The following is a 22036-nucleotide window of genomic DNA, read 5'->3' as shown; positions in this document are numbered from 1 at the left end:
TTATAATTTATTATAGTCTTATAAATTTCATCGTATACAGAAAACAAGTACATGTAGCTGTGAATCTGTTGTTAACTTCGTTTGACAATTAAAATAGAAAAATTATACATATATATATAATATATATATATTCTTATATGGTTAAACATTAACAGTAAAATTAAATTTAAATTATTGTTGTATTTTTTAACTAGTTTTTTCTCAAAATTTTTATTTGTTCCCACAGAATGTAAATTGTTGGTAATTTTTTTTTTAATGTCTTCCATAACTTAAAAATATATGTTTTTGTACAAAGGATGGTTTTTTGTGTCAATAACGTTATATAATAATAATAATAGTAATATATATTAAACAGTAACAAAATTATATATACATACAAAACACTTAAAAATATCTCTTGTATTATTACATATTTATATTTTAACATTTTGAGTAAAATGGATAAATACGGGTACATATTAACATGTGAAATGATATCAAATTTAGTTTTATTTTTTAAACACTTTAATAGGTATTAATGAGGTTAGAAGTTGATTTAAATTAATATAATATATATATAACGTATCTACTTCGTCGTTCGTGAGTCGGTTCGGTGATTGTACTCATTTAGGTAATGTGTTTTTTATGTTAAGACTAATTTAAAAATTTAAATAAATTGTCCATTAAAAATCTTATGGAAAATGTATTGTACTATAAAATATTGCGCATTAGTCAATATCATTATCGTTTTAATATACACCATACGGCATACACGGTAGTTGATTAAACAGCAAACAAAGATACTCGTACATGGAATTTTAACATAATATAATAATATTTTTTCATTCGAATTATCACGGTAAATATTTATTATTGCGTGCAGTTGTGAAAATAATTGATTACTATTTAATCATTATAACCAGACGTCAATAGTAGCTGAATAATTTTCAATTTTACACGACTAAGTACCTGGTAAAATGCTATATTAAAAAATCACATGATTCAGCCAATTGAAACACTGGATTTTTAGCACTACGAATTCAATTATTATACGAAACCTTAATAGCGTAATATAACATATAAGTTTGACACCATTATCAACTTGAATATTTTAAAGACAACATTTATAAGTTTATATATTTTGCAAAGCATATTATTAACTATAGATACTTGACTAAATATTTTACATCTAATTTATAATTTATAATTGAAGTATAACCATAATTGAATAGTTAAGGATAAGAATACCAGAAATCTATTAAAGGATTATAACTATCCTTAGTGACCTAGTAAATACATACATTTAATAACCAATAAAATAATAAATTTAATGTTCAAATTTAAATTCCACATTTTTGTGTTAATAATGTACAATAAAAAAATGTTAATTACTCTAAGACACTTATTAAATGATAATATACAAATCTAAATATCTGAAAATATGGTTCTTATCTCTTATGCTTACTAAATCCCATAAATAAAAATTTTTATAAATACATTATCGAAAAGTAAAATATTACCATGTATGTAAAAAAAAGTAATTATAGGCAACAGGTTCGATATAAAATTGTTGGTTCATCACTTGTTTAAAAGTTCTTAAAAGTTGTATTTAACAAAAAATATTTTCTAATTTTTGTAAAAATATTGATCGTCATTTGAAAATCTAGTAAATAGTACTAAATACCTAGTTAACAAATATTATAGTGAAAATTTAGGATGATTAAAATTGTGTACACCAATTTCAAATTTTCTATTAAAAAGTAAATTTTCTTATTTTCGAAAAAATGAATATTTATTTAAAAATTAAGCTATATTCCAATGTAGTAATTTAAACGAATATACGACTAAACATATTTAAATCTATTTTTTTAGAAATAAGCCGATGGCCATTGGCTGACATTTGACATTAATATATATTTATGTTTTTTATAATATTAGTTATTATTTATTACAATAATTATTTTTATACATATATATTATTATTAGTTGTTTTATGTCTACAATAAATTTCCAATTACTGTTTCTTTGATGGATTTTAGTGTTTGCTTGATGGTTTATTCGTACGGTCCTAGGGAATAATAGAGAAACTCTGAAATTTTGTTTTTGGTTTTAGCAGCATCTGTTTGTCTGCATTCGACAAATATATCAAATATATGACAACTATTTTATTATATTATAAGATATTGAAAAATTATTAAATAAATTATATCCTCTAATTTTGAATTACTCTTACATTGTTTACATAAAAATATATTATATAGAACATATTAGTAAAAAACAGCATTAATAAAAAAAAAAACACAATCATTATTTATCTTGACATGAAGTGGTTCCATGACATTTACAGTTACAAATTATTGTAGTCCTGGGGCTAAAACAACTTTTTTATTATTGTTGCAAACCAGTTTTGTATGTTTTAATGGAACCGTTGATATCTCTGGGAATCCCTCACACATTTATATAATTATTAATTATCAGATACGCAATTACAAATTTGTCACATACATTCCACCAACAAACATTGTTTTGTTTCTACCTATATAACTATAAACTATTAAAGTATCTCAGAGCTTAATATACTTTATTAGTAATTAATAAAGTATATTAAAATAAAGATAATAATATAAATATAGCAATTAGGTATCGAGCGGCAAAACGATTCAACTAAATTTTAATAGATAACAACGAACATGATAAACAGATATAAAGATCTCAGATGTATTGGACAATTTAGCCCTTAAATTAAACTTCAAAATCAAAATTTGAGTAGACTAATATTATAAGTAGGAAAATGGGGCGGAGGATATTGCGTGGGAAATCACCTTGTGTATGTAAGGTGTAGCTGGAGGACTTGACAATTTTTACTGAAATATGTCATGTATTACGCCCTGTTTAATAACTATTTAAATATTAAATGTATAATGGTTTTATTAATAAGTAGTATATACGCTACATTAAATTTGAGATAGTTAATTTTTTTAAATAAGTATACAAATATACAATAATAGAAAAATTACCAAATTAGGTATAACAATTTGTATTTCACAATAGATATATGATATATTAAATTTGTTTATCAAACAAACATTGATAGGAGAAAATGAATAATTGCATATTACATAATATAATATATACTTATAATATTAATCGTATGTACGCTGAGTCCACCTACTATAATGAATGATGTACTATTAATTACATCTCATATTCTCATAAGTAGGTATGACGCCTATTATCAATCAATATAAACAATTATTATTATTTTTCTTTGTTACACAACAAACAATTATTGTAAAATAATAATAAACCCGTGTATGTAACCGGCTTAATAATTCTGATTTATTTGTATAAAGACATTAATTATAGGTATGCACTGTTTACCCAACTCATTTAACATTATTTAAGTCAATTGTAACCGATTTATTATACCTATGTGTTATTTTATATTAATTTATTATATAGTACTAAATTATTCCGTTTTTTTTCTTTCCATTTGTAATTTGTAATTTTTATTAATTCGTTGTTCATTCATCACTGTTAATTATATTCTACATTGCATTGAATTTGAGTTTACGTGCGTTTATTAAATAAATAATACTCATGTTTTGAACCAAACTTTTACATTTCGACGGTTTTATTATTTTAACTACTCCAAAATATATTTGCAACAATCGTGATACGAAGTCTGTACTAATATTGGCAAGTGAGTGAATTTAATCTGACCGTTAAGGAGTTCAGTATAGGCAATTTTCAAAATGCATAATGCGTGTTGCCGTGTTGTATGAATGTATGCGTAGTAAGTTATTATTAGACATTAGTGTATTAGTGTGTGACTACTGACTATAATGTTAAAAAGATAGTAAGACGATTATATACATGAACACAAATGTCACAAAAATCTGTGATTAGTGAGTAATGACCAATATTTTCCACTAAAAATCATTTAATTTTTTTTCAATAGCAAGTGCCAACATATTATTATTAATACAATAATTAATTTAATAACATATTGTTTAAGAGCATTATAAAGTTTAATTATGATCAACCATCTAATTTATGGTTTTTATTCTATAAAAACCATTGTAAATCATTGTTTACTAAATTTTTCAATTTTCACATTTTAAAATCAAATTTAAGGGGAAGATAAGAGTTTAAATTTAAAAAAGTCAGTTTCATTTGAATTTATAACAAATTCAAACATATACTTTGATCTATTCTTATCTCGCCTCTAGATTCATAGCTAAGATGGACAAAATGTATATATATTCGTAAAAACTGATAGGTATCGAAATTCTAAATTATATTTTTTAGATTAAATCCATTCGTTTTTCAAAATTTCAAATTCAGCCATACACCACAGTCAACCGTGGGTATATGGATCTAACATAATAATTTTATTTCCTTTGATTCATCTTATAGAATCAAATATATATATCATTCTATTGCATGAGTTGATTATTTATTTTAGTATTTATTTTATTTAAACATATTGACATATTGTTTTAAAAGTAATTTATATTAATTATTTTATATCTATTGAAAATTTCGTTTGAATAAAACTCTAATAGTACCTATTGATTCCAATTCATTCAATAGTGTTGATCAATAATCAATGTATAATTAATCATACATTGTACAGTAGACAAACGTGTAAACATAATTAATCTATATTATTTACCTACCTTAAAAGTATTGTTAATTTTCGAGTCAACGTAATAATAAAAATGTGTTATAATTACTAGCAGACAGATTTCTTAATCATATGTTATCAAGATGACGACACATCAAGGTTTTATGTTCGTAATCGTAATAATATTGTCTATAGTCTACACTTAACATAAACAAGTTATAAACCATAAATTAAATTGAGAAGAGATTTGAATAGCACTTGAAATAAAAATAGTAGTTATTAATTATGAAAATTATTTCCGAGGACGTTTAATTTAATCTTATTTTTTAATCTAATTATATTATTATTTTAATATGTTACTCCATACAAATCCATATTATAAAATGCGAATATAACTAAAGGTAAAATGTATTGTTTTCAATAAGTATTTTTAACTAAAAAATTTTAATTTATCTATAAAAATTGGATTCCAAACGAGTATAGTTAATTAGGTAGTAAGTTTTAAAAGATAGTGTCTTTTTAAAGTTTTGGTGAGCCGAGTTGAATAGACTAAGATTTTATAAGACACTCTTTTACCACTTCACATCGCTAATCAAAATTTTAAATAATATAATTAATAAACTACTCATTCAAAATTTAATTTTTGTGTATAGACACTATGATAAAATGTTATTATTAAACATTAAAAATGTATGTCTGTTATTCAAAAAAGTGAAATTAGTCATCGTTAAAAAAATATAAGAATTATGATTTTAATTATTTGAAATTACGTAAAAAAAAATGTATCCAAGTACATTAATAAAATATGTATTATATACTAACTAATGCATAATTTTTTATTAAATATTGATTAGCTATAACATTAAAAATGAAAACTACGTTTATCTTTAAATGTAAGATATTTATCTTGTCGATAATTGTACTTAAAAGTAAATTCTTATGAAACACTATAAAATTTACATAAACATATTGTTCCATAGTTTATGTGGCGATGTTCAACATTTTATATAATATATTTCATGGCACATTTTCTGATTATTTTGCTTGAACGATTTATTTAATTAATTCAATTTATTAATTTTAAATCATTATTTATATTTTATTTGTATATATACATTTTAAAATATTTTAGTTACTAACATTAGCACAGGTCAAGTAAAGCGTCAAATAAATCAAATTTAAAATTTTTTCACTTAAGTTAACTTGATTTTAAATATATCTTTAATAATTAAAATAACTATATGAGTTATGAAAAATATAAAAACTTTGTCGTAATAGTTATAATATACTTATATACGAGAATGCATTTAATAAATAAATAATTTATTAAGATATTTATTATTGTATAGTTTGTATGATAATTTTTTATTAAATACATCTCAAAAATGTTCAATATAAATTTATAATTCTTAATACAATACATTATTTTTAATAATACATAAAGCCAGTCTTGTCATAAATTATTTGAATATAAGTATTTTAATACTGTTTTGTACTCGGACACGATTGTATACACATTTAAACTAAGTGTTCAAAGTTTAAATACGGTTTTAAATAAGATTTTTTTTTTAAATTTTATTCTAGTTTAAAAGTACTTTATATCTTAACCTTAAATTTAGTTTTTGTAATCAAAATAAAGTTAGTAACTGCAAAAATAATTTATCCTTCCAAATAATTGTATTTTTAATTTTTTCCACTGAAATGCAATACAGTTTTGACGTTTTTGTGTAATATGTTTACAGTCTTTACGCAAAGTTTCATAGTTTTATCAGCCGTATAATTTTATAATATAAATAGATTCTAATACGAATCATAAATTATAAAAACTCATTATTTTTTTACGTACTCTATTAATACAACTTATCAGTTTATTCGGAAATTACGTGAGTAAAATTGAACTCGAAAACATTATCAAAAAATAAAATAATTTGAACTCATATAATGGCACGGTAAAATCCATAACTTATCTAATAAACATGAATATTTTAGATTCTAGTAGATTAAGCTTAAAACCTACATAACCATTAATATACAATATTTTAGTTGTTTCCATAATCCTCGGAAAAAGTATAAAAAAATAAAACAAAGAGACATCGAAAACGTTAATATAAATGTATAAATAAGGTGTTGAATATAATACTAAATTATTGTATAAAAAAAAAAAACAAAGTGTGGTAAGAACAGTATATGAATTAAAGTCAAATCAAACAATAATCCATAAAAAAAAAAACAAAATAGTAAAGAAATTAAATAAATATAAAATTATAACTGTAGTATGACGAAAATTACAACTAAAATGTTTTTATGATAATATTTACTAAAATTGACACTTTTGAATAGTTTTTGATAGAAAGTCTTATGATTCAGTATTTTAGTATTTAGAACAGTTGTACATAATCAACTTTCTGGAATTATTTATAATATATTATAACATAAATGGTGTGGAATATGCACGTGTTTCACTACAAAACATTCAAATATTTGGAATGCTATATTAGATGTGCTTTTCGCCTTCAGCTTTCACGCTTCTTAAATTAAACGATCCTCTTTTAATGTCTCGTAACACCAAATCCACTATGCATACGTCTTCATCTTTGGGTATCATAGAACCTCGGGCGCGCCTTTTCATGTTCGGAACATCCTTCTCCTTTTCCAATTCCGCAGCGAGTGTTTTATTTTTTTCCTCTTGAATTCTACGATTTATGTTTTCCTGTTAAAATAAAAAAAAAAAATTGAATTATTTTTAGCAAAGTTGATAGATCCACAAGTTTTTTAAGTTTTAAGCTTTTTGAAAACTTATTGAATTATTATAATTATTTTATCTAATAAAACAACAGTAATTTGTTTGGTTGCATCATACAAGCCATTCAATTGCTTGCATAAAAAAAAAGTGACTTGTTATGCTGTCAGTAATTGAGTAATGACTAATGACTAACTAACCTAAATATACTTAACTATAGGAATAGGATCCGTTACAATGTTAATAACATATTATTTATTATGCACGAGCAACCAATACACCAGTAGTTTCAATGTGTCTTATCGATCAACACGATAAGCTATCTAACTAATTAGGCGATACCGAATAATGATTTTACCTTGGCAACCACGTCAATTCGCTCGAAAAAATTTCCCAATAAAGCAAAACATTCTTCAATTTTAAATTTGTTAACGTCCTCGCCAAAATAGACGGCTACTCTTCGAATTACCTCCGTTGCACTTTTATACTCATTGTTTAGAGTTTCGATATCAATGACGGCTTGCTTTATAAAATCTAAACAGTTTAAAAACACTTAAATTATTAAAATATATAAATATATTATACTCTGTTCACCAAGAGAATGTGGTTGCGCACAATCCTAAACGCTTTGTATTTCGAAATAACCACCTAAAATGAACTTCCCACTACGCTAACATTTTATTTACGAAGTATACAATGCTTACCATATTCTTTTTGTGAACGGAGTATATTATGCATTGTAAAACTCGTATGTCTACTTTATGCATATAAAACCGTTTAAAATATAATTATGATGTTGAAAATTAATTAGTAAATACCTTTAATGGTAAAATAATAACAATTATAGTAGTAAATTAAATCATAATAAAAATAATAGAGTATTGGATAAACCTAACTTAACCTAACCTTACGTTGGATATATGGACTATTAATTGAACTAATTATATTTCTATAGCTTATATAATTATTTAATATTTTACGCGATTGTAGCACTTGCCTGAGAATTGATCACATATCTGTTTTTTCATTTGTTTTGATAACTGTAGATGCAAACTTTTGATCTGTTTCGTTTTGATGTTTATTTCGTCTTCCAACGACAAAAAAGATATCCTATAGTACGGAATTCAAAACAAAAACAAATAAATAAACTAAATTACTAAAATTGGGTTTGCGTATCGCATATCAATTGTGTACAGTTCACTGCAGTTATTTTTTTATACATTTAAAAAAAAATGTATACGCATTAGAAATAAAATTATTATTTTATTATTTTTATTACCTGGATAGATTCCTGAGCGCCTCAGTGTACTTGGTGAAACTCAGTATGTCATCCATTTTGTTCGTCTGCGCTACTTCGACGACGAAATGGAGAAAAGTCACTCTAGGTTTGTTGGCTCTGGTATCGAGCAATTTGGGCAACGTATCCAAAGTGAATCCGCTCGCGTTACCAGCATAGCTTCCCTGAAAAAAATATAATGAAATATAAAGAAATATATATTATTATATAAATATTTCTTTATAAAAATTAAGAAAACACGAAAACACAAATGTACGTTGATATTGGTATATTAAGTCATTATTATTATGTTTTTGGCAATTAAATCTACAGTTATGAATTATATACTAATATTTTCAAACTATTACATTATTTATATATATATATGTTAATATCAGGATTAATACTTAAAATAATTTGTAAATATGAGTAATTTTGTAATTATTTTACAACAGAAAAGCATATATTTAAATATAGATAAATAAGAAAATAATAATATTTACAGTAAAGTATATAAAGTTTGTTAGTATTATAATTAAAACTTCTGATGAATTAATATTAGTTACATGTTGTTTTATGTATAGAATCTTATATAAAGTATGGCTAGAAGTTGTCATAGATCAAACTTAATGTCAACAAACACAATATGTACAACATCATTAAAAACTAAACTTTAAGTATTTATGATAAGATTCAAAAATAAAGTAATTACATTTTTATTGGATATAACTAAAGATAAAAATATTTATAATTTATTCTTTTTATTTATTCAAAATTTCTTGTATTAGAATTCCTGAATAAATAATAGTTTAAAATATAATAAAATTAAAAAAATGACTCATACTCAAAACAGCTATTATAATTATTTTTTATTAACGCAAGCTCGTGTATTATTATAATTTGATTTCAAACTAAATTAATTTATACTTAATTTATGTTTTTTTTAAGTTGCTCTTTATATTTTCCTTTGAATTATTTTCTTTTTGTTATACTTCACAAATATATACTACTTACAGCATTTAGGTAATTTCCGATAAACAACACTAGGGACAGGAATTGCTTGAACGGCTGATTTTTTATCAGGTCATCACACATTTCTTTGACACTTTCTAGTTGACTTTGTATTTCTGATACTATGGCAGGTAGTTCTTCTTTCTAAAAAAAAAAAAATATAAATAATAAAATAAATACCAGTTTTTCAAAACAATATATTTATTGTACACAAATCATCGTGAAATTCCAAAACTATAACGTACTTCAATCATGAGTTTTATTCTCAATTGATAGTTGGATATGCTGTTGAGTTGCAGACAAAACTGTTCGGCAGATCCAACAAAAGACAGATCGACGTCTTTTTTTTTTATCAATTTTATCTAAGAATTAAAAACAGTAAGAAACAACGTGTTATTAAATTAAAAATGTTATTTATTTAACCATGCAAATTCACCCTATATTTACCTCTTCGTCTGTGGGCAAAACCCGTTGAAGACCTTTTAGTTTCTCAAGAGGAATTGATATCCCATTTTGAAGTGCTTCTAAAATTTCATGCGAACCGGATTTGAACTGTTTCAGCATTATGTTAATCGCTAAGCTCCGATTGTTATCTAATATATTCACAACGTTCGCTTTAGAAACACCGTTTGGTGACAAAACAGCAGGTGAAGATTTTGCCCTGGGTTTTTGACAAAACAATTCGTCAATTTTCCTGAAGTTTATAGTTAAGTTAGGAGGGTCCGCCGACGACCAAACCGACTTATCTGAAAATGCATCATATAATAAAATATTACAATTTAGACAACTGGTTAAATATTCAAATTTGGCTCGTTTAATACAATTATTTCAACATTACCTAAATATTGGTTGTTGACCTTGGTCCAGTTCAAAGTTTTCATTTTTGTTTTTGGTAATGAGTAGTATTTAATATTGTTATTAGTTCTTCTTGTAGGTACTGTCCTATGACCATCAGTAATATTCGTAATAGTTTTACCAAGTCCCAATAACTCCATTGACGATAACAATGCCGTAGATGATTGAGGTGCCTTTTCTGGTACTAAATTTAGCTCTGAAGACCTTAATCCAGTGATGGGAGGAGGTGGCGGAGGTACCATTTCAGGCAACGGAGGTGGTGGAGGTGCCATAACGGGCAAAGGTGGTGGTGGAGGTGCCATAACGGGTAAAGGTGGTGGTGGTGGCGGTGGTGGTGATATTCCTATTGATGGAAGTGGTGGCGCTGGTGGAATTTTGTGACACGATGATGAAGATGACGAAGGTGGTGGTGGTGGTGGTGGGGGTGGTGGAATTCCTGATGAAACTGGAAGTGGAGGAGGAGGCGGAATTCCTGAAGGATTTGACAGAAATGGTGAAGGTGGTATTATTGAGCGTTCACATGATAATTCAAGAGATTTACAAGCATCACTTTTTATATAGTTCACATCTAACAAATTTGGACTGTTATTATTCAGCTCGGGATTAGAGTCAACTTCAGTAAGTCCAATACCGTCACAATAACACGCACGGTCTGTCTGAGTAAATATAGAACATTTAATAATATGGCGCCCGTTAACATTAGTGTGTTCGTCTAATTTGTTGACGACTGGAAGGGCGGGTAGTGACGGTCTTTTAAGTTTAATAGTAGTTCGTTTATCTTTTGGTATATTTAAGCTACAGCGACGGGTATTCAGAGATAAACCTTTATTAAGTCTTTTCTCGTCAGTTTGAGACCCCGTAGAATGTGTTTTTGAAGTTTTTCGGTATATATCCAATATTGCTTGTGGATCATTACAGATGACTTCGTTGATCAAATTCCAAATGTCATTACTGAAAAAAAAAATAAAATGTATTTTATTAATACTTTATTGTGTCCAACTATTTTATTTATCAATTTTTTTTTTTAATAAGAATAATAAGTACTTATTAATATAAATTCTAACATAATATTTTACTATTAAAAATGAATACAAATCATTAATAAATCATTTAACTATCGATATTGTATGTTTTTTCATATTTACATTTTTGCATCACTGTAATCCATTTCAGACATTTGGAGCAAAATGTTTTGCAAATACGAGTCGTATAACGTGTTTGATATCTATTAAATTAATAAAAAAAATAATCAATCGTAAATAAAAAAAAAATATTATAACCGGTGATTAAATATTAATAAATTATAAAGATTACATTTATCATTTAAAATTAATATATTTATTTTATTTATTATTATTATTATTCATTCTATATGTAACTGAAAGACTGTAATTTTACCTTAGATCGTAACTCGTTAAATAGTTGTTGGTGGGATTTTTGAGGTATTTGATTTTCGTCGGCCAACTGATGCTCTTCGAACACGGTGATTTGTATTTGTAATGCGTCATCTTCATAACCCTCCATGTTATTGATGGCCGTCCGTAGTCCAAGAGCTATAATACACATATTTGAACAATATTGGTATATGATAGTATGTCTATGTCCAGAACCGAGACACCGAACAAAATAAGTATCTCAATCCAGTATTATAAAATATTATTATTCGAGTACCAAATAAATTATTAGAGAAAAATATTATTTAGGATTAATTGAATCATTTTGACTTTTGAGTTTAATATGCGTTGAATAAACTGCCGTACTTTTAGTTATTTTAATTATGATTTTTATTGATTTTTTTTTTTTTATTTGCCAATTGATCAAGAACTCATCCGTCACCCGCAAATAATTATTAAATATTTAAATGTAATATATTATATTACAATGTTTTTAAATATTGTAGTATCGAAATTTGAAAATTAGTTTTCCACATATTTTTAAAAATTTGTTTTTTTACTATTTTATTGTTACTGTAAAATATATGACAAGTGTCATACATTTCAAAAGTTTTATTCATCATGCCGTGTAGTAAGTAAAAGATTATATCTCTCTGTTATTCATTAATCATTATATTAATAAACGCACCAATCAGTTCGTTTCTGATACACGTTCTCTTCCTCGGATTTTGTTGAACGAGAATCAGGCAGTTGACGAAAGCCATCAGAGTTGTTTGATAAGCGAATGTATCTGCCATTTGTAGTTCCTTCACTACGATTTCGTAATCGTGTCTCAACGCTTGTTTCATCTACAAATTATAAAATCATACGTGTCGTTAAACCGTGGCAAAAATAATATAGCTTAGTATAGTTACAATTATTTATCTAATTATGATGTTCTATAAAACTTACCTTGATGTGCGACAAGACAGACTTCACGAAAATCATTCCGTCCGCGGAGAACACGCACAACGCGCACAATAGTTCGTATACTTGTAGCTTTACGGTTGTATTGTTGCATACAAGTGCTGCTAAAAATTAAAACATATTAATATCATTATTTTTGAATATCGTTTTAAATTTAATCAATCATGTTAATGACTAATAATATATATGTAGTATATAAATATGTAATATAATAATATATCGTGTAAATTTAAACAAATCCGAATAATTTGTTGAAAATGAATTTCATGCTATCGTGACATAACCACTTGTTATGAATTCATGCATCCATGTCATTCGCATAAAGTATACGTAAATACGACAATATTTAGACGCATTTAGATTAACTACGTCGTCTATTCAATAACAAAATAATATTATTAAATTATGTAAACAAAATATATATTTGTACACGAGACAAAGTTCGCCTCTACACGCACATATAATTATTACGTACGCGTCAATAGTATGTATAAAAAAATATGCTCATCAAAATTTATAACAATCACATTAAATTAAATTAACAATAAATTAAAATTTTTTATTATCTAAAATTATAATGTACTATATGCCATCATCATATAACATAATATCTTCCGTGTTTATGATTTAAAAGTTGAGTCAGATTTGAAAATAAAATGAAATAGAACGATGAAATGTAAGTAATTATATTATTACAACAGGCTCACTTATAAAGTGTAACCAAAATAGACTGAAACATTTCAGGATCAGAGAGTTTTAAAATTGAGTAGAAAAAAAAACCAAGATCAAAGTTTCCGTATAGGTATGGTAGCATTTATGATAGTTAAAAGTTATAAAAATATACTTAGCGGAGTGTCCTGTAAATGATAAGATGCTGTAATAAAAAAATTATCAAGCTGAGCCCTAACATAATGTAGCATGTGTGTTAATGACATGAAAAAAATAACTATCGTGTTAGATTGACGATTATATTTACATATGTATACGCTGTTTACACTCCTACACATCCTCCTTCTGGCCGAAATTTAAAACATACATAGTACCTAACTTGATAATAATACAGACAATTAAGGAATTAGTAATTTGATTTTTAAAATCTATACTTCCATATAATATAATAATTTTTTTTTTTAAAACAGGAAAACAATAATTTGTTTTTTTTTGGCGTTATTGTACATTGAAGAATATCACGAAATTTAATAATTTCGAATTTCTATATAAATATGTAAACCATTTTCAAAAATCATATTTAAAAAACGTTAATCAGAAAAAATTTTTTAGGAGGACAATTATAATGAAACACTATATTATAGAATTTTTTCACCGTGATTAATTCTATTCCTGTTTCATATGATTTTTAAAAAAATCTTTATAATTTTTTTGTATGCCTAAATTATTAAAATTTATTTTAATTTCTGCCCTTCAACTCAGAATCCAAAATTAAAATAATATTAATAAAAATGTATCAATATGACAATATACAATATATTTTTGAAGTAACATTGTTGTATACCAAAAGTATAAAGTAAAATATTATATGACAATAACACTTAATAAACTAAAAATGAAGACGAACCCGAAGCCAAGTGCGACGAGTATTCTAGATGAGTGGATATGTATTTCAATCCGGTCCGGGACCTGACGACGGCGCGTAAACATTCGACGCACTGCAACTGGTCCATTGTGTCCATAAGCGATTTTCCGCTCGCCGCACCCAAGCTGCTCAACAGCGTGCCCAGGCCATCTCTCTGCAGGAACTCTTCGATCCATTTCCTGTGATGCAGAAAAACAAATCGCGATCCATTAATCGGTGTACGATAAAGATATATATCACATATGTCGGGAGCGCTTTTTATTGCAGTGATTGATAAACAGCGACGAGACAAAGAATTTCACAAGATATATAATAAGGTGATGGGTTGTGGGTTAAGGAGTTAAGATCTAGTAAGGACCAAAATAAAAAACAATTCTACATGTGGTACTTCTACAACAGCAGTCTTTGTCTGAGTATTGTTTGGGTGAGTTATATTATACTATTATAACACTAGTGAATATCGTCTACATATCTGAATTAAACCCTATCATAAATTTCCGATATCAACTAAAACTATATAATTAAATTATTATAAATAAAAAGTTGTAATATTATTAAATAATATAAATAATAATATACAACTATTTTTTGTTTTTTTTATAAAAATTACAATTTCATTAACGAACATATTATATTTAAATCGGGATGGGCTGCCTGCAGTAGTATCTACTATAATAGTACATATACCTAGCCTAAGTTCACCCTCCATTAATAGCTTATATTTATTTAATATATTCCTTTAATATTAAACCTCTTGCAATGACGTGCATGCAGAGACGTACACAAGCAGGTGTTTTGGGTGTTCAAACACCCCCCAAAATACTTGGGTTTTTACATGGTTATTTACTTATTTAATTTCAATATTAATTTTGTTATACTAATGTTTGTATTTAAAAAAAAGTATTTTAAGTATACCTAATTTTCATATTTTTTTTTTTTTGTATATTTATTAAAAAAAGTTCTACCTTTCAATAACTGATTTTCAAAAACACCCCCCCCCCCCCGAAACATTTTTCTGCGTATGTCCCTGCGTGCATGTATATATAGTCATATAAATAAGAATTGGGGGTTAGTTCTAAGATTGGGGTTGTAATCAACTCTACAATATCATCACTATTATATCAGAATGATGATAACAGTCACTTACACGTTACCTGATTTCTGATCTTTATCGTGAGTGTTGACAGATTAATAATAACTGTTAAGACGTTTTTTTTTCGATTTAACGAATATTCCATAAGTAGTTATGAGAGTATTAATTTCTACAGGACATTCAGTTTACGGATTTATCAAGAAAACATGACATTGGATATTATAGCTTAATATTATAACAATAATCTAACGAAAAAATAATAAAATATTATATTTATATGGCTCGCACTTAAACAATGACATATTTTCTAATGAATTAGTTTTAATAAAAACAGAAATATTTTCTGAAAAATATACGATCTAGAAGTCACATAAAGTACGGTATAGTTCGTAAAACTATAAACATAATATAATAATTATGCTAAATGTACTAAATTATTAAATTATAATATAATATACTGCGGCCAATGTAGATTTTCATAATAAATACTCTTACATAAATTATACACGTGATGTTCCCATAGTACGTAAGTACGAACAACGTTTAATTTAATATACGCGGAGTCGTCTTCGTATTTTTTTAAAAATTTAAATATTACACAGTAAACAATTATTTACCGAAATCAAAACATAATAGAAACCTATAAATAGCATTTTATATCGTATATAATTAAATACATATGTTTGCATACGAAATTCGTTAAAAATAATGACATGTGTTTACGTGTAGGTAAACAGATTAAACAACCGGAACAATTTGACGAAGAATACATTATATGACGTTATCCAACCGTTATGTTACTACGGTACCTGCCACCGGCAAACTCCAATCTCGTACATATATTAAAATTCTAGTCATATAATAATATTATAATACATATATAAGTATATAACATTATTGTGATGAACAAATAATTATCATATATAATATATGTAGATAGTTTCGATGTTGTAACAAAACTGTTGACTAAATGATAAGGAATTCAGTGATATTCTAGTGAGTATGTGTGTATTTAACATAATCATATCATTATATATATTTTATATGTACCTAATATTATAATATACGTCTTCAAAATAACCACCATTGGCCTTGATGGTCCACTATCAGAATTATTATTATTATCATCTGGTATGGAACACTATACAAAAGAATTCGTGAGAGATTTAATTTAATAATCTATAAAATCGGATGTTCACTTTATAGTATATTTGATGCTGGAATATTAAATTCCATAGCGTCTATAAACAATCCGACGTGTGTTATGATATAAATGGTCTCGATAACAGTCATAGTCCATATGCACATTTTTTGAGGTCGTTAATAATAATAATTATCATTATTTTTATTAGCATAATAATCCGATGCCTTAAACTAAATACGTATACATAATATAAATATAATACTCGTGTAGACATAATTTTTGATTTTCACACCAACGGCAAACTATCATTTTTTTTCTTACCATTTATACCATTTATTTGTTTAGTTTTAATTCTATTTCATCGTTTTACACAGCACCCCACCCCCCTTGAATTATTGTTGATTTAAATAACCGTCTAATCCGTTTGACAAATATAATAACAATATAATAAAGCACAATGTGCACAAGAAATACAATATACAAAAACGAACGACAAATAGTTTAAAAAAATAAGTATTGTTGGGAAAAAATCGACAACACAATCCAAAAGCATTCATTGAGAGCCATCGGCGAATTCAATGAAAACTGAGTTGACAATATTTTAATCATATTATGTATATTGTTATATTTTTTTTTCATAAGAATTTTTTGTGACAATAGTGCATTCTTACGTTAATAATTCACGGGAAGACGCATAATACTATAACGCTCGGTATAACGCGTGTACGATTACAGTGTTTAGTACGTGTTGTATTAGCGTGAGTTTACACAAACACCTTGGCCAATTTTCCGTGTCGACAAAAATACATAACGATTCGGGCAACGGTGATATAATTACAATATAATAATTATTACAATGTGCAATATGTAAATGACGATAATACAATATATACGGAGTATTATTGGATTTTTCGAAAAAACTTTGAGAGAGTTGACCAAGTCTTAAAAAAATCCGAACCAAACCGGATTTGAACAAAAAGTTCGAAAATCGAAATAATTTAAACTCAAAAAAGATGTACCAATCTCAAAAAATTCTAATACGTCAAACGTTTCGAATCAAAAATGTTTTTGGTGTTTATTTTTATTTTATAATCAAACGTAAATGTTGTCTTTTTTCATTTGTAATGTAGTTATATACTTATTACTTATAGGTACATGGAACAGTGTTGGCATTAACTAATCATTAAATATAGTTTTAACTTGTAACTTAGCTCTAAGTGTACAGGTAATAGGTCAATTAAATTACAAGATTATAGTTTTAAAACAATTCGTAATATTGCTAGTTTTAATTTTATATTAGATTCGCAGATAATTTTAAAATTAATTTCAATTGTTTTATTTTTTTTTTTTGGGGGGGGATTAATCAAATGTTCCTAGCGATAGTAGCTAGTAAGCTAATAGTTATTTTTCAGCTCATATCATTATTCTGATATTGATTATGATGCATTATCTTGACTATAATATAATTTATTTGATATGTTGCGTGATTATTTTCGAACTTATGGTTATATTATACTACTAAACTTGAAATATTTATCAAGAATAATATAGTAATTGAGCAATATAAATATATGAATACATCATTCTTTATAGAAAATAGTCAAGAAACTAACTTGAATTGTTTTTAGATTTTTTGAATTTTTTTCGTTTCTTATAATAAAGAGAAAAAGAACTAAACATATTATTATTGTACTTCCGAATAAGGAATGTCCTCTGAAAATTACTGGACGGTCGCACCCTCGTGTATCATTATGCAGTTTACAGTCTAACAAATAACAATAACAGTAATATTTGGCCGGTCGTTCATTGCGCGGGTCTCCGTGGACGGTTCCTCATAAATCGGATTTGTTTTTAACACCGCGCGGCTATTAGGTAGGTACGCCGTTTGCGTCGCGTCTTATTTTATGTATATGATACAAATTTCATCTTCGTCCTTATGCACGACTACTGACATGATATAATATTATTATAAGCTCGCGGTTATTCCTAGAATAATCCCCGACCGGCAATAAATATAGCTCATCCGAGAGCCGTCACTTTTAAAATTCCAGTCTAGTTTCAATTACATAATGGCGTCACGGGATAATGTATACCTATACCGTCTTGTGCACATCATTTATACGTATATTATTATATTAGAAATAAGCAATAGCACTGGCATTTGACGGCGTGCAATAAACCTAATAATATATAGTGTGATGGCCGTCCACCAGCAGAGTAGTGTTAGAAGTTCACGAACATATTTTACATTTATATATATTATTATATTCGTTTATACTTTATTTTCATTCTTTTCGTAATACCATAATATCATGTTATTGGCCATTACCGGACATTTTACATTCATGACATCCCGAAAACGTAATTCGACGGTATTACGACGACGGAACTGTCAAAGACCGTTTTAAATACACAGTTTATAATTTTATATTTTACGCGTCATCGTCTTCATTTTTCTTGCCTTCTAGTCTCTCTCTCTCTCTCTCTCTCTCTCTCACTCTCGTTTCTTATTATATTGAATTTTGGACAAATACTATTAAAACTTTACACACACGATAAATCGTCTGGCCTGCAACTGCAGCGACGACGAACCAATTGTATTTCAATTTAATTTAATTCGTTAAACCGCCCGCTGTAGACGATTTTTCTAAACGGATATTTTCAATTTCTGATCACCACCACTCCCCGCAATCTTATATGTTCCAATTGAAACGACACGCACAAATTAAAATATAAATTATTGTACAATTATTATTTTATTTTACCACGGACCAACAAAGACTGTGACATATGATTTATAGGGTATATTGTATTATATAGCTGTTAAACTGTCGACGAGAGCACGCATAAGGGATATTTATTCGACTGGGTACAGCAGTTTGATTGTTGTGTACTTGTGTGTAATATATTGAATGATGCGACTTATTTATACGTACCTAAATTATATATTAAATAAATTTCATATAGAGTAAGATTTCAAGAAACACGAATTAAATTTGTTGCAAAAGATAGTAAAACAAAGTTAGGTTAGATTAATTTTACTAATCGGTCATTTTTACGTAAAAAATTCAAGTTTTAAAACGTAGTACATATAATTCTAATTTAATTTTTAATGTAAGAATTAGTTGTGGCTGTAAAACAACGTCTAAATCTAATCTTGTTATTATTTGTTTAGATCAAGACTACTTATCTACCTTTTGCAACAAAATGATTAACTCGCTTTATAAATGAATAAAACCACGGATTTAACCAACGATGATTTATTCTAAAGTCACCAATGGAAAATAATTTAATTACATCGCCAATATTCGTTGAGGCTTATCTATTAAATAATCTTATAATAATGCCATGAGGTACAAATATTATTACTATTATCTCAGAGCTTTATTATATATATTATATACTTATTTTATATGATACATATATCTATTTATAAAAGAACGACATAAAACCAACAGTATGACAGATATTATATGCACGAACGTCAAGAAATATAATATTATTATTCTGATGCACTTTGAATTTCTGAAAAGTAAAACGTGAAATAAATAGTAACTGTTTTGATATTAAATATTAATAAATAAACAATTCTTTTCACTCGTTGTATACTAAAACTCTTTACAAAACATAATAATTATAAATTCTAATGTTCATAAAATCATAACATTAGAAGTAAGAATTTGGTGTACAAACCGCGATTTTCATCGTGCAGGCACGTCCACTAAGTTTAAACATTCGAAAATTCTACGTAGTATATAACATTAATATTACCTTAATACTAAATTATTAATGTTACAACCCCAGATGTTCGAAATTGTATTAACCTAAATAAACGTTTACAAATATGCTCAAGGTTCAAATCAATTTTAAATTTACTTTTTCGTTATTCAAAAATGTTAATAACATCATAAATTAAAATAATTCTTCGACAAATTGAAATAGAATTTTGATTTCATCATTTCGATTTTTGCTACAACTCGTGCGTTACATTATTATACAGTTACATACTTGTTTTATATTTATATGTGTATAATACTGTAAGTAAATCGTAGGACGATTTGCGTCATTTGCGAAATAAATGGTATTTGCGTCGTAGTATAATTTCGCGCCGGGAGAATTTTTAAATTATTATATCAAAATATCTAGAAACATGGATGCGAATTTTTTTTCTACCCACCACCCCAGTCAATTGAAATATGTCCCACAAATTCATACTCATAGCCAAAATGGAAAATATCGTAAAATAGACCGCAAAAAAAATTATATGGGTCATTTAAGCGTTGTATAAAACAGGTTACGCGCAATATTTTATTACAATATTATTATACGCATATATTATAATATAGTAGGTAACGAAAATACACTTCGGCCGATTGAAAACGAGCGGAAACGGAACGAATTCCTGACCGAAGCCAAGTATGCGTCGGGCGCACAGATGGTTCAGCCCTCGTTGTGGACGACACCACACGCACGACAGCAAATCGGACAGTGCTAGTTTGTGTGTATGTGTGTGTATACTTAATCATTTTATTTAACCGGACGGCGACGGAATACCAGTTATGATGTATATTATTATTATTTTCGTATTAATGCTACTCGTGCGCATATCATCATTATGCCTATTACCCACGCACCGATATAATAAGATAATACTATACATTTAATACATAAACACGAGCGTAGGTAATTATTCATGACAATATTATTATTATTACGCGAAACGAACAGTAAACGGTTCTTAGTCGCAAGAGGTGTAATAATATTATAAATCATATATATATATATATATATATACACGCGTGCATAGGTGAGTTTATAAATATATATTTGCCTATATTGTATACACGTATAAGAGTGAGCGAGAAAGAGCGAAAAAGAGAACTGCGCGACGCCACCACCGCTGGAGAGGAATTCTAAGAAGAGTCCCGGCAGTTGACGCGCGCATAAGAATTATGGAACAAAATTAGAAACGTCGCCGGCACCGAATATTTTGGCTTGTTAGGACGACGGACGTACTAAAAATAGTATTCCAGGTTCGCCGTGCTATATGGCGCTCGCCTCACTGCTTTTGACTACGGATGTTCACCTGCAGATAGTTATAAATGCGTAATGTGTACAGTAAAACTTCAATATGTATGTGTGCATTAAAGTTTTATTATTTACGAAATGAAAACTACATTTGTACGTTTGAAAAGAGGGTTATGAGAGGGGTGCGCGCAGATGCGCATTTGACGAAGTGACCCAAATTGAAAGTGATGCGATGTCAACAATATAGTATAGTACATTAGGTGTCACTCTTGTTCAATTTTAACCATATACACAATAAACCAAAATAATCATATGGGTTTTTATTG

At 27.1% G+C, this 22036-nt stretch overlaps 1 protein-coding gene across 5 annotated transcripts in view; it reads right to left on the bottom strand.

The window, feature by feature from the left end:
• Positions 1 to 6267: 6267 nt before the first annotated feature.
• Positions 6268 to 22036, bottom strand: part of LOC132920783 (inverted formin-2-like) — a 54143-nt gene continuing 38374 nt past the window's right edge. For 4 of the 5 annotated variants that reach the window (XM_060983447.1, XM_060983445.1, XM_060983448.1 and 1 more), the window contains 13 exons: positions 14428 to 14624; positions 12837 to 12955; positions 12574 to 12733; positions 11890 to 12044; positions 11637 to 11716; positions 10475 to 11442; positions 10084 to 10382; positions 9882 to 9998; positions 9640 to 9780; positions 8629 to 8810; positions 8347 to 8459; positions 7708 to 7883; positions 6268 to 7319 (listed from right to left, as the gene is read on the bottom strand). In XM_060983447.1, the coding sequence (XP_060839430.1) occupies positions 7104 to 7319; positions 7708 to 7883; positions 8347 to 8459; positions 8629 to 8810; positions 9640 to 9780; positions 9882 to 9998; positions 10084 to 10382; positions 10475 to 11442; positions 11637 to 11716; positions 11890 to 12044; positions 12574 to 12733; positions 12837 to 12955; positions 14428 to 14624 (2923 nt within the window). In that variant the 3' untranslated portion in view covers positions 6268 to 7103. The remainder of the gene's footprint in view (positions 7320 to 7707; positions 7884 to 8346; positions 8460 to 8628; positions 8811 to 9639; positions 9781 to 9881; positions 9999 to 10083; positions 10383 to 10474; positions 11443 to 11636; positions 11717 to 11889; positions 12045 to 12573; positions 12734 to 12836; positions 12956 to 14427; positions 14625 to 22036) is intronic. The other variant, XM_060983446.1, reaches the window with a different exon arrangement.

Source organism: Rhopalosiphum padi, chromosome 2, assembly GCF_020882245.1.
Source record: "Rhopalosiphum padi isolate XX-2018 chromosome 2, ASM2088224v1, whole genome shotgun sequence".
NCBI lineage: Eukaryota > Metazoa > Arthropoda > Insecta > Hemiptera > Aphididae > Rhopalosiphum > Rhopalosiphum padi.
Note: the sequence above shows the minus strand (reverse complement) of the source record. Positions and strands in the feature narration are given on the sequence as shown.